Source organism: Sinocyclocheilus anshuiensis, unplaced genomic scaffold, assembly GCF_001515605.1.
Source record: "Sinocyclocheilus anshuiensis isolate Anshui unplaced genomic scaffold, SAMN03320099.WGS_v1.1 scaffold278, whole genome shotgun sequence".
Taxonomy (NCBI): Eukaryota; Metazoa; Chordata; class Actinopteri; order Cypriniformes; family Cyprinidae; genus Sinocyclocheilus; species Sinocyclocheilus anshuiensis.
In genome coordinates, this window is record NW_015546072.1 from 2,267,088 (window position 1) to 2,280,582 (window position 13,495).

At 38.8% G+C, this 13,495-nt stretch overlaps 1 protein-coding gene across 3 annotated transcripts in view; it reads right to left on the minus strand.

The window, feature by feature from the left end:
* Window positions 1-4,689: 4,689 nt before the first annotated feature.
* Window positions 4,690-13,495, minus strand: part of LOC107699763 (neurogenic locus notch homolog protein 1-like) — a 51,726-nt gene continuing 42,920 nt past the window's right edge. For 2 of the 3 annotated variants that reach the window (XM_016501122.1, XM_016501124.1), the window contains 10 exons: window positions 12,799-13,370; window positions 11,221-11,655; window positions 10,986-11,134; window positions 9,873-10,089; window positions 9,570-9,660; window positions 9,266-9,428; window positions 7,673-7,971; window positions 7,381-7,528; window positions 6,328-6,425; window positions 4,690-6,178 (listed from right to left, as the gene is read on the minus strand). In XM_016501122.1, coding sequence (XP_016356608.1) covers window positions 4,877-6,178; window positions 6,328-6,425; window positions 7,381-7,528; window positions 7,673-7,971; window positions 9,266-9,428; window positions 9,570-9,660; window positions 9,873-10,089; window positions 10,986-11,134; window positions 11,221-11,655; window positions 12,799-13,370 — 3,474 coding nt within the window. In that variant the 3' untranslated portion in view covers window positions 4,690-4,876. The remainder of the gene's footprint in view (window positions 6,179-6,327; window positions 6,426-7,380; window positions 7,529-7,672; window positions 7,972-9,265; window positions 9,429-9,569; window positions 9,661-9,872; window positions 10,090-10,985; window positions 11,135-11,220; window positions 11,656-12,798; window positions 13,371-13,495) is intronic. The other variant, XM_016501123.1, reaches the window with a different exon arrangement.

Consider the following 13,495-nt stretch of genomic DNA (forward strand, 5'->3'; position numbering starts at 1 on the left):
ACATTGATTTTTTTTTTTTTTTTTGCGGGTGGGTGGGTGCCTCCTAAACACAATTTTTCCTCTCTCCTGCTGCTTGCTCTATTTCCTGCTCTCACAGTCACAGCCAATCAAAGCTCAGCATGCAGGGCTCCAGGAGATCTGAGTTCGTCACCCAGATGGCATTCGAGTCATGGACCAGTGATTCATAATGGCCCTCTTTAATACCTCATATATAAACACAAAGTATATTAAAGCATCGATAAACTAAGGGTCATGAGCCTGGCTCAATTAAAGGGGCCATATCACATTTTTTAAATTCTTTAATTTTGCATGACTCAATTTTTTTCATGACCATTTTCCAACCTCTCTTTGACACTTGATTTCAAACAAGCTGTTGCTGCTGTGTCTTTAAATTTATTTAAATGCTAGAAATGTGTAGAATTGCAAGTCTAATGGATTTTTGCACTGCCCCATTCTTCAATAACAGCCTGTTTGCACCTATTTGTTTTGTCTTTTGTCTTTCTGAATATTCCGGGATTGTTCTGGATATGCAGAATGGAAGGTAGTACACACCCAGCACAATGTTTGATGCACTATCATACATTTTCCGTTTTAGTTTGTCAGTAACTGGTGTTTGGAAATAACATTATCTGTCATGTTTAATCCTTATGGATGGGCCAAGTTTCTAAACACCAAATAGGCGTTGTTGATGTGTAAAAGTGGGCGGTCATATGCTAATGCTGTAGGTGTGCAATATTGACAAAAAATGATACTTCAATGATAATTAGACAGTGCTTTGTGTGACTGGTTTCAGCCTGTCCTGAACAGATGATTCCCAAAACTTTTCATATTCTTCATATTGTGTGCAGTGGTTAGTTCACAGCAGTGACAGAATAAACTTTTTCATTAAGGGCGGTATTTCCTACCTTAAATAGATTTCCTGGGGTGTTTTTACCTCAGTGCTGTGATCTTTGTTTGGAACTATTTTCGTTGGCAAAATTGAGCAAAAACAAGCAATATTATGTCTAAAATGAAAGTCACATTGCTTTACTGAACTTGTATAAAATGATTATTAAATGTGTTCATGCTGATATCTGCAGAAAAACGGTACTCTTTGTGTGATATAGATTAAGTTAACTATATTAAATTATATAAATATAAAAAGCACACAGAAGCATTTTTGCCGTCTACAATTTAGAATGCCTGGACTTTTGAGTTTTAATAGACTAATAAATCAACGTGCGTGCGCTCTGTGTGTGATTTGGTGATATAGTCTACTTGATAATGTCAGATTCGCACATCATTACAACAACACTTACCATATTATCGCAGACGATGCTGTATATCGCACACCCCAGACTCGACTTGAGTGGAAAATGAATCATCCGGCACTTGTTTGCACATGAGCAAAGGTGTTTTTAGGAGTCTAACTTGCAAACGCCAGACCACTGATTTGTCAAACCTGCTTTCCTGCAGTCCGTGTTCTTCAGACTTCTGACTATTTTGTAGTAAGTAACGAATATGCTTCGGGGAAATGTATCGGAGTAAAAGTATACATTTTAACTAGGAAATGTAGTGGAGCAAAAGTATACATTTTAACTAGGAAATGTAGTGGAGTAAAAGTAAAAGTTGGCAGAAATATTAAAACTCAAGTCAAGTACAGATACTCCCAAAAAATACTTAAGTACTGTAACCAAGTATTATTACCACCACTGTGGCTAAGTTTATGCAACTGGCCCCAGGTGTTCATCATCTTTAAACCGGGACGTGTCAGCAAAACCCATGCATAGCATTAACCATCCCCCAAAATCTCATAGAGCTCTGTTAGTGCAGGGTCCTGTCCTCAGAAACTAATCAATTTGTACTTAATGAACCGGTAACATAAATGTCATCCAGGTAGAAAAAAAAGAAATTTGTCTGTCTTTTAACAGTCCATCAGCCTGAAAATTTTATTGTGGTCAAAATTGTGTAGACAAGACAAATTGAATGTGTTTAGATTGTTTAGTATTTGTCACCAGTTTGTGCAAGTAGACAGCTTGACATCATGGCATTATCACGTTATTGTATATACAGTATAAACAAGACATTATGGCAGATATAGCACAGATTAAAGTACAGTACACAATAGACTATACTGTGCAAAAATTTGGGGTCGGCATAATCATTCAACATCGATATTAATAAGGAATGTTTCTTGTGCACCAAATCAGCATGTTAGAATGATTTCTAAAGGATCATGTGACACTGAAGACTGGAGTAATGCTGAAAATTCTGCTTTGCCGTCACAGGAATAAATAACATTTTAATTATAATAGAGCAGAGGATGAGTTATTTTAAATGGTAATCATTTTCAAAATACACATTTTAATGTATTTTTGTTTAAATGCGGTTTTGGTAAGCATAAGAGACAGTGTCATAATGGATGCAAATAAATAAAGAAACAGTGTCTGACAAAAAGCAGTGAACGTGTGGAAGGTGCATTAGGTGACATTTGCTTTTGACATGTACGTCAGATAGATTTGCAGAAAAATTATGTTTTACTTGAATGTCATGATATGCCTTTGACGTTATTTTGTGTAAATCACTGTATACTCTGAGTATCTACAATCAGTTTCTATTCCATATTTGTTTGATTTTTTTCATGTGAATTTTCTATTAGCTGCAACTCGAAAGGTGGTGAACGGTAAGTTGAAAATTGTCTAAAATAAGCACCATGTTTCAACACTTATGTGCAGTGTCACATACTGTACAAGTAACACAGTGGTCTACAGTTCAGTGCGTTGGGAACACTGGCATGAATCATGATATATTTAATAATCAAAGAGGTTGAATTGCTGAAATACAGACATTGTCCTAATGCTATACAAAAACAAATATTGAAACCATTACCATAATTATTAAAAGGATGGTCAGAGGTTATTTAGCAGCATCAGAATGAATGACTATCAATGTCTTTTCATTAATATTTAGCTAAGTCTTGTGACATCACAACAAGCCCATGGATTTCAAGGTCTGTGTGATTGGGACTGTTGTTGGGGCCAGAACAAAATTTTTATGGGTGAGCCTCACATAATGAGCCCTACCTAATGTGGTACCTATAGTACCTAAAGTGGACATTTGAAGGCTGTGTTTGTCCCCCGCTGTAGGTAAGAGTGAATACTCCTGCTTTTACTGCGTTACTTGCGTTTGTCCTCTCAGCAGCAGAGGGCGCTGTTGATAGTCACAAGCATTTCAGCAGATGGCGCTGCAGGCTAATGCAATAAAACCATTACCAGCCTTTGATATGCCCATTTAAGTTTAGCTCATGCCGTAAATAATTTCATAATATATATATTTTTTAAATGATATGTTTCTTTGATATTCAAGCCCAGCTTTGCCTAGAATAAGGGGGCAAAATCAAACCATTTTAATGTTTGCTACGTCAATGTATCTGTTTTTAGTTGCTTTGATATCACTCAAAATAAAGTGTGTAAGAAATAGGCTTGGTAAATAAGCTAGACAGGCCATAAAGAAAGTGTTACAGCAGACTGAAATTTTAATACACATTGGTATCTTTTATTAATCAAAGAAACTTGTACAGACAGTAGAACTGACAGAAAATACTCTGCATGTAAACTACACATTTGCAGGTAACATTTACAGACAATAGGCTACTCAGTGCTGTTCAAATCTGATGAACTCGGAAGTACTGATGGCTTAAAGAGGACATATGATACCACCATTTCCCTTTATGGGGACCTTTTAACTTATTTTTGTGGAAAACTATTGGTGGACAATAAATAGTGAGTCATAAATCATCTAATTATGTTATTCTGAATGTCATATCCTCTAATCATTTGTGTGTATACATTTTTTATACTATGTTTATCTCTACCCCAGTGATACTGAGAAAAAATATGTTCTGCATATGATAGAAAACATAACTACGTAGCATTAAAATATTTAGAATTTCCATGGCACACTTAAGATTTCTGAAACAAAATCCTATTTACATGACAAACGCATACAATATATCTATTTACATTAGCCATAGGCTCAAACGAAGTAACAAAACTGAAGTACAGTAAAGAGCAGTTCAATTTGAAACACCTCCATAAAACCCCAGACACTTTTGGCCACATGACCAGTTCTACAAAATTGGAGGAAAAAGATACAGAGCACTTGATACTGGAACCTGTTTCATACAAGGCAATATCAAGTATTTCCTGCAAGAAGCTCAGATCCTCACTTTTACATCCACACTCACAGTGGACGTTTAGAAATATGCTTATGCAGGAATTTAATATACAAGAAAAGAAAAAAAGAGACAGCAAATCACTTTGAACTATATAAATGTTCAATTATAATACCACTACTAATTTGTAGTATAAACCTTGTAGCATAAAAAAAGATGAGAACCTAATCATAACAAATATAAGAAATAACACAAAACAAATGTAACCATTCATCTTCTAGTAACGGAAAAGCAGCTTGTTTCAAACAACATAAATCTACTTTAACACTGAAGTTTGTTGTATAAAAACATGCTCTCTAAAATGCCCGTACAAGAACTTTGCGATTTTACAAATTTATACAATATTAGGTATAATTAATCAAACAAAAATGAAGGCCGATTAACTGAAATAAAAAACAGGCATATTTTAAGACCAATAAATACCCAGTGTGTACATTTGAGTACAGTGTATTGTGGTCAATAGTATTACATAAAAAAAATTACCTCCTTCTTCTTCTTCATTATTTTTAAGATAATTTCTTGTGCCCAAATTTGAAAATAAATGGTGAAAGAAGTAGCTATAAATAACAAAATATCAATAAATTAAAAAAATATGGTTAGTACAAGAGGCATATAAAAGACCTTCAGTGAGCAGGCTTATGGTGCCTTCAATTTTTTTGTTTTTTATTTGAACTGCTCCGGTATGTGTCCAATTTGCGACTGCATGCTAGTGGGAGGACTGGAAATGCCCTCCGACCAGTCAGACATGTTGGAATGGGGTGACGAGCTGGACCACTGGTCCGGTGAACCCGGAGACGGCGTGAGGAAAGGGTGGTCAGGCACTTGGAGTTGGTGGCTGGGGGTGTTGGCGTCCATTGGGGCTAAGTAACTGTGCTGGGAAGGTGGCGTCAGGAACTGCGTTCCCACCATACTGGGACCCAGAGAAGATGGGTTCAACAGCTGGGTCTCCTGGGGGATGATGGTGTGGATGGGCATGCTCTGCTGGAGCTCCGGTCCACCCAACTCACCGCCGAGTAAGTTCTGGCTGGGTGGATTGGAGCTCTGGTGCTGCAGCTGGATGTTCGTCTGCTGCGGTCTCTGTTGCATGTTCTGCTGCATCTGCTGCATTAGATGCGGCTGCGTGGTGAGGTGTGTGTTCTGCAGGCTTTGATAGTTCATCATCTGAGACAGCGTGGCGGCACGGCCATTGTGAAGAGACGCCATCAGGCCGGTTTGGTGAAGGCTGGCCTGACCTGAGGCGTTCCTGATGCTTCCGAATTGATTTTGCGGACCCATGCTATTGTGCATCCGCCCGAGCCATTCGCATTGGCCATTCATGATGTTTGAGCCGTTAGATCCGGCCACTGGAAGATGGGTGAGACATGGGGGTAACGGATCAAACTGAATATGGGACAGGTCTTGCTTGTTGCCCATTCCCAGATGGCTGACGCCCATGTGGGTGTCTGAGATACCATGTAAGTGATTAAGCGACATGGAGGGTGATTGCTGAAAGGGTGACGTCATCAGGGGTGGGGAGGCGACGTCAGATATGTACCCGTGGGGCGACTCCAAGGAATCGACCGGCGAGAGCACAGCTGAGCTGTCTAGTAAGTTTCCCTTTCCATCCTGTGCCTTCTTCTTCTTGACTTTCATATCTTTGCCATCCTTGCAACCGATGCCTTTTGCGTTTGGCTTGCGGGGTTTTTTACTTTGTACGGAGGGCTTCATGCTACCCATGAAGCCGTTGGGGGAGCAGAGAGGTGGGGAGAGGGTGGTGCAGAAAGGGGCGCTGTGCATGGGAGGGCTGCAGACCAGGTTGTATTCGTCGATGAGCCGCACAATGTCGTGATGCATTCTGTCCTGAGCGATATCCCGTGGGAGCCGATCCATGTGGTCCGTGATCTCTCGATTAGCGAAATGCTCGAGAAGAACTTTAGCAGTCTCGTAACTTCCTTCCCTTGCCGCCAAGAATAGAGGAGTCTCCTCCTGAACGTGGGAAAAGAATTGGTAAGCCAAGAGCATTTTGAAAAAATGAAAAGTTTTTGTACTATGTGAGTACGAATATTATGTGAAGCGTGTTATTTCAGAAATATCATAGCATTATTTGTGATACAGACTAATAAAGTGCTGCTTACCTTATTGTTTTGCATATCTTTATTTGCCCCGTTCTTAAGCAATACCATCGCTGCATCTACGTTGTTCACAGCGGCTGCCCAGTGAAGTGCAGATTTACCTGTAGCACAGAAACCGCTTCAACATGTGCTCAATTACATTTACTAAGAAACCAACAATAGTAATATATGTAATTGAGATAAAACAGTAATAAATCTAAACATGTTTTAGTATACATTAGCAGTAAAATCTCACCATATTATATGTGACCAGTGAAATGTTTGGACAAAGCTACTCCTTCTTAATTATTACTATTTTACACATTTTAGAATAATAGTAAAGTCATAAAAATTAATAAACAAATCAAATTAAATATTGTCCTTTATATATATACATCTTGCTTGGATGTACTGACGAACAATATGAATACATCAAAACTTACACTAGCCATCAAAAGTTTGAGGTTGCTCAGATATTTTCAGTGTTTAATGAAAGAAGTCTCTTATGCTCAACTGCATGTATTTGAACAAAATACAGTAAAAACAGTAATATTGTGAAATTTTATTACAATTTAAAATAACTCTTTTCTTTTTTAATATATTTTAAAATTTAATTATTCCTGTGATAGCAAAGAATCATTACTCGAGTTTTCAGTGTCACATGACCCTTCGGAAATTATTCTAATAAGCTGATTTGGTGCTCAAGAATAATTTCTTAATATTAATAATGCTGAAAACAGTTTTGCTGCTTAATATTTTTGTAGACGCTGTGATACACTTTTTTAGGATTCTTTGATGAATAGAAAGTGCAAAAAAAACGCATTTTTTAAATTAGATTTGAATTAAATTGATCAATTTAATGCAAAATAAAAGTATTAATAAAAAAATCTGATCCAAACTGAATGGTAATGTATATCTTATCTTCTCCCAACCAACTTCATGAGGTGCCACCTGGCCTTTGCTGGACACTTTATTTTTTTTGGTTTAATGTTTTCTGATTTAACTTGTAGATGTAATAATAATTAATAACAATAATATGTTTGACAGTGTTTGAGTATGGCAGTGTATTAGTCATACCAGAATCATCAATGGCATTGACATCAGCATGGCAGTTGATGAGTTCCTCCACCATGCCCTCGACCGCAAGTCTTGCTGCCAGTATCAGAGGTGCAGTGCCATCATGCATGCGGGCATCCAGGTCTGTGGCACGGTTCCGTATCAAAATCTGCATAAGGACAAAAGTGAACATGTTTCAGAAAACAGAGATAATGATGCAGAAATACATAATGTTAAAGGGGTCCTATTATGCTCTTTTACAAAGTCTTGATTTTGTTTCATCCTTATTATTATTCTGTATTTCCTCACATACCTGGAAGACCCCTTGTGCATCTGCAGCCACAGCAGCATGTAGTGGAGTCCGTCCCATATTGTCCTGGATGTTGGCATCTGCACTGGCCTCCAGGAGCCTTTTTGCAGCATCTGAGCGGGCATAACGGGCAGCCAGGTGCAGGGCTGTCTCACCCGTACGGTCTGTCTGGTTGTGAAGGTTGGCACCTTGGTAGATGAAATCATTGATGACGTTGGCTGAAGCATCCTCCTCTTCCTCGCTGTTTCCTGTTTCTAGCCCTCCTCCACTACAAGATGCGATCATGAGAGGAGTAAAGCCATCTAGAAAGGAAAAAGAATGTTATGTTTACAAGCTTTATACGACTTTAAGGCGACATTCATTTTTCAAATTCTAAATTCCATTATGACCAGTCTTCAGGAGAATTTTTTCTCTCTCCATATTTCAGGTTTCCATCATTATTTCTACTATACAATTTGAAGAGAAAACACTGAAAGTCCACTGAAAGAGCAAAAAATTTTTCTTTGAGTAGCACTAGTCTGAGGCCAACCTAAAGAAATGTTTTCCTCAAAGTGATGGACCAAAGTAACGGCAAAGAAACAAACAAATTGAAGTTGGATTTGATGCACTCTCTTTCTGAATCGCCCCAGATGGCTTCGATAACGGATTGTAATCAAGCGTGGAGGTTTGGTAAATCTCAGGGACGAGGGCCGCGCTTTGAAATTTCAACCGCTGGTAAAACAGAGTATTATCACCTCTGAGAAGCTGCTTTCTTTGCTGACTTCGACAGGGGCTTCTCGGCTTCAAAAGAATAGCTATTCCCAGATCAGGCCTAATTTGGTCGATTTAAAAACATCAATCCACACAAAGAAAAAAAGAAGGAAAAACTGCTCGCAAAGAGAGAGAGTAAAATAATGTTGCCTTTGACAATCTTAAAGTGTTGTCAGGGGGTGCTTATAGAAAGAGAGGATGAGCATATCATAAAGAGTTTAATTAACAAAACACATGTAAGCAGAATGATATCACAGGATGAATCGGTAAGGCTGGTAAAAATGTGCTCAGTCCCCAGGGTTTACAGCTTTCAGTCAGAGCCTTTGAAGTGGATTCTTTTCCCCAAAGGGCCCTGAGCATTAACTCCTACTTAGAACTCAATTCAGTTCCTCATCCCAGCACTCGACAGCGTGCGCACACACATCATGTGTAAACCAGAGGACCGGTGTAATCCATAAGCAAAGAATTAGAACTACGCAGACAAGTAATATGATTTCCCAGCAAAAATACAATCAGCCAAAATATTCTATTTATCTACCTAAAAATTACCTAGTCAATGAGGCCACATTTTTTATGTATATATAACTTAAAGCAAATATAATAAAGTTAGAATTTTGAATGAATAAAATTTATTTTATAATATTTTTAATATCAATATTTTAATTTAATTATAATCAAATTAAATTATTATAAATAGAATTTAACTGTGCATGAATAACATTTTATTACAATTACATTTAAATATATTAAATTATTGCATTAAATATTAATTAAAAAGTCATCAATACCCAATAACAAAGCCATTATTACATGGGGAAAAATATTAAATATACAACAATGCCTAACCTGGTCCTCGGGCATTGACATTCATGCAGTCATTCTCTATCTCGCCCTGAGGGGGTGTGGGAGCGATGGATGGGATGCGTAGATCTGCTGCATCCAAGTGCTGCTGCGTCCACTGCCGTTGATCTGGCTGATGGTCTAAATCAAGCATCGCCTGCTCCTCAGACTAAAATAAGAGGATGAGACATTAACAAATGAAAAACAAACATTTGAATTAATATTATTAATTAATGCAAGAGTACTAATTGTAAGATGCTTCTACAGTATGTGAATATCTTGTCAGTGAGAAATGTGTTGCTCTGCTCACCCTGAAGCGTTTGGTGTCTGATGGTTCCTCTTCTCCCCATTCATTCTGGGTGTCATCCATTAATGAAATGTCTGAACAGTTCTTAAGTGGCCTGTTTTTAGAAAAATAATCCATTACTTTAATACTTTAAAGACTGTTCTCCAACACCAAAAGCCATCATAGGTAATCAACCTCCACCTTCTTCCTAAAACCACTTAGTTAATTCAATTAAACTCAACAGATGATCATTACTTAAAATGAAAAACTTTCCCTCCATAATAGTTTGTCCCTTCAAACTCGACCCCCAAAGATAACGCAACTGACCTCAGACCGACGGAGTCTTCGCCAACCGGCTCCCTCCTCTTCTTCTTGCTGGGCTCGCTGGTCTTGAAACCCTCCGGAAACCAGAGTTGACCGTGTTCCCGGCGGCGTTTACGGGACGCGACCATTCCCACGGCAACAAAGGCCAGCAGTGCCAGTCCTGCCAGAACCACGTAGACTGGATAGAGCTCTATAGACGACGGTCCATCAATCTTACCTGCCACAGGAAGCACAGTTGACATGTCAAACCCACAGAAGAGACAAGAATGTGTTCCTCACGCAACGATGAGGCACAAATTGGAAGACGATTAGGCGGACAAACTACGGCAAGGCACGCGTTCGTAGTAATCAGAATTGCTAACCGCTTCTCATCAAAAAGAAGGAGCTGGCAAATAAGAAAACGAAGAGGACAGAAAAAAGAGAAAAGAAAGAACACCTCCTCTCCCCTTTCTCAGCCCAGGGTACCAGGAGACAACTTTACCAGTTCTTCTTTAAGGGGAAAAAAGGGAGGGATTAATGAACTTCAAATTACCGCGCACACTTTAAGCTGTAAAGACGAAGGATTTATTAGGATTTTCGAGATAACAAAGACTCCCAACTTCTAGCACACTCCCGATCAATTTTTCTCCTCTCTTTTTTCATGCTCTCTCCACTAACGATTTTGAAATGATAAACTCTGCTCACCTAAACCCTTGGAGATGCATTAAGTCCTGGTACATTCAACAAGGTTAAGGTTGCAGCAGCCCCCATCATTTTAGATTCAAACCATGAATGGGCTGCATGCGCGTTAGTGAGAGTGTCTTGTTGGGCCAAATGAGTTGACATGATTTGCATCAATTAACTATTTTTGGTGCCTGGAGCCAACGGATCTGCCCTCAGACTGCCGCATTGATTGTTTAGTCTGTCTAATGCACAAAGAACATTTGCTTCATTGTTATATGGAAGAAACGTACAAACTTCAAAGTGATCCCTGTAATCCGTGGTAGGAGGTGGTGGGGTTAAAGGTTGGGGAGGGGGGGTTGGTGAATACATTGAGTAAGATGGGAGGCCTAGTCTTGATTAAGGGCATTATGGGAAGACATGAGGCACACGACAATGCCCGTGCCAAACACTCACTTGTGACGGCCTCGATTACATAAGGCATATTTAGATTGCCGCTGGAAGCCAGGGCTCCGAGGAAAGCTGCCACGTCGTTGGCGCTCTGGAAGCACTCGGAGGTTTGTTGGTAGCATTGGCGGTTGTCAATCTCCAGATATACCACCGAGCTGATGGAAATCAAAAGCATGATTTAATTTATTTTTATTCAAACACATTCTTAAAGCATACGAGGCTTCGACTGTCACATGCGTACCCTTTGATCTGCATCTCGTCCAGTTCTCTGCGTTTTCTCCCTCCTTCCACTACTATATTGTAAATGCTGCTTTTTACGGAGCTCAAGACGTTGCTGGAAGCATCGTTCCAGCCATCTAGTGATCGTTTGATGTTGTGCTTTCTCAGCTCCTGCTCGTTGCCGTAATAAGGGTAGATCATTTCCTCTCCCTTGCGGTCGTGCCGGAAAACAACGTTGGTGTGGAGGACCCGGCTGAGCTCCCGCAGAAATCCAAAGGAGTTGTTTCGGAGCTGGTCGGGTAAAATGTGGACCACCACAACAAGGAGTCCAGCAGCTAACTTCTCGGGTATGTTGCTGGAACAGTCCAGCCCGTCCCATTCACACTCTGCGTTATTGCAGCCCTGGTCACAGTGGCCATCTGAATAGTGGTCTTTGCAATACTGGTCATAGAGTGGACTGTGAGAGAGGAGAGCAGAGTTTAGAAATAGCATTCATTCTCGAAAACAGAGCTAAAAAGCTTCTGATTCTGGTTTTACAGGATTTCTAAATGGTCTTGAGAGCTGGACTACAAGTCTGTAAACCATCTTGGCCAAGCTACCATCTAACAAAAATACACCAGAGTGATTTAAGACCAAGGACCAGCTGCATAAACAGCTATTATGTGTCTTGAGAACTAGTTTGACCAACTAGCATTAAGCTAAAAGATAATCATAGTCTTAGTTTTCATTCTCAAATGGTGTATGATTGAGATACTATTACAGTTTTCATTAATATTATAAATAAGAATTTATTTTTATATTTTCCATTTTCATTTTCATTTTAGTTCAAATTTTTGTCATTTTGTTGGGTGCTTTTGTTATTTTCTTTGAAAAATGCCTGTTTTTATTACATTTTTTATTTTAGTACAACAAATTTTTAAAAATGAGAAAGGTTTTCTGAAATGAAATAATATATACAGTATATATATATATACACACACAATTAACTTTATTTCAGTAAATGTTATTTCAGTAATTTTATTTTAAGTAATGACTTTTTTATAGTTTTAGTTTTTATTTAGTAGTCAGTTCATCTAACTGGCGGATTTCATCAATAACAATGTTGAAGAAACTGTTTCTGAATTATAATTAGCTAAAAGTTAATTACATATTTTACTACAAAATACTGACTTGAGTCAAATATTTCAGAACAGAACAGAAATTCTCTAGCTGTGTCAAGAGTATATATAGTATATTTCATATAGTAGAAATTTTAAATTCTTTATAAAATGGGTAAGACTGGATTTTAATAAAACCAGAAATGTAGAAAAAATAATAATTTAAAAGATTCTAGAGAAAACAATACTTAAGAGCTGAGTTTCAATAGAAAATGTTGCATAACTTTAAGATTTTTATTTTTTATTTTTTTATTTCCATGACTCTTTCAGAGCTGCTGAAGAGAAATTGCCTGGGAGATTAAAAATTGTGATTTCCACTTAAAGCTTCCTGATAATTTCTCTTAAGCATGATCATTTTAGCTTAAAACTGTTAGCTATGATTACAAATGTACAACGTGTACCTTTCCCTGAAACTTGTGTAAAAATTCACAAATAGCACTCACTTGCACTGGCCCTCCAGTCTCTGGCAGTCAAATCCGTCGTAGAGGCATCCAGCGTTGTGACACTGTTCATCACACTTCCCGTTATTAAAATAGAGCCAGCACTGCAGCGCACCCGAACAGTTCTGCCACGGGTCATTGAAGTTCAGCGAGCAGTCCCCTCCATCCCAGTCGCAGGCGTAATTATTACATGCGCCGTCACAGATCTTATTGCCTTTCTTATTATCACACTCTGCTATCTCACATCTCACTGTCACTTCTGGAGCAGGTGTGATATCTCGAGCAGGGCCACCTGGGAAGCTGAAGTCCAGGATGTGGCAGAAGAGGCCATTGAAGCCGGTAGGACAGATACAGTGGTAGTATGGGGCCTCTGAGATATACTCGCACGTGCCTCCGTTGTAGCATGGATTGGTGGTGCAATGACCCTCAGTGGGATACTGGCACTCAGGACCAGTGAAGGCAGGGGTGCACAGGCATTTGGGGCTCTTGTGACCAGAAACGCATGTACCGCCATTTTTACAGTGGAGACTCCCACAGGCATGAGCGTCATACTCGCAGGTTGAGCCTGTAAAACCCTAAATGAGACATACACAAGTTGTAAAAAGTATGTATCATAGTATACTGATTTTTTATTGCAAATCTATACAGTAAAGTTGCTTTTGAAAGTCTCAGGCTGCAGTTATTTTTTAAATAATAGAGT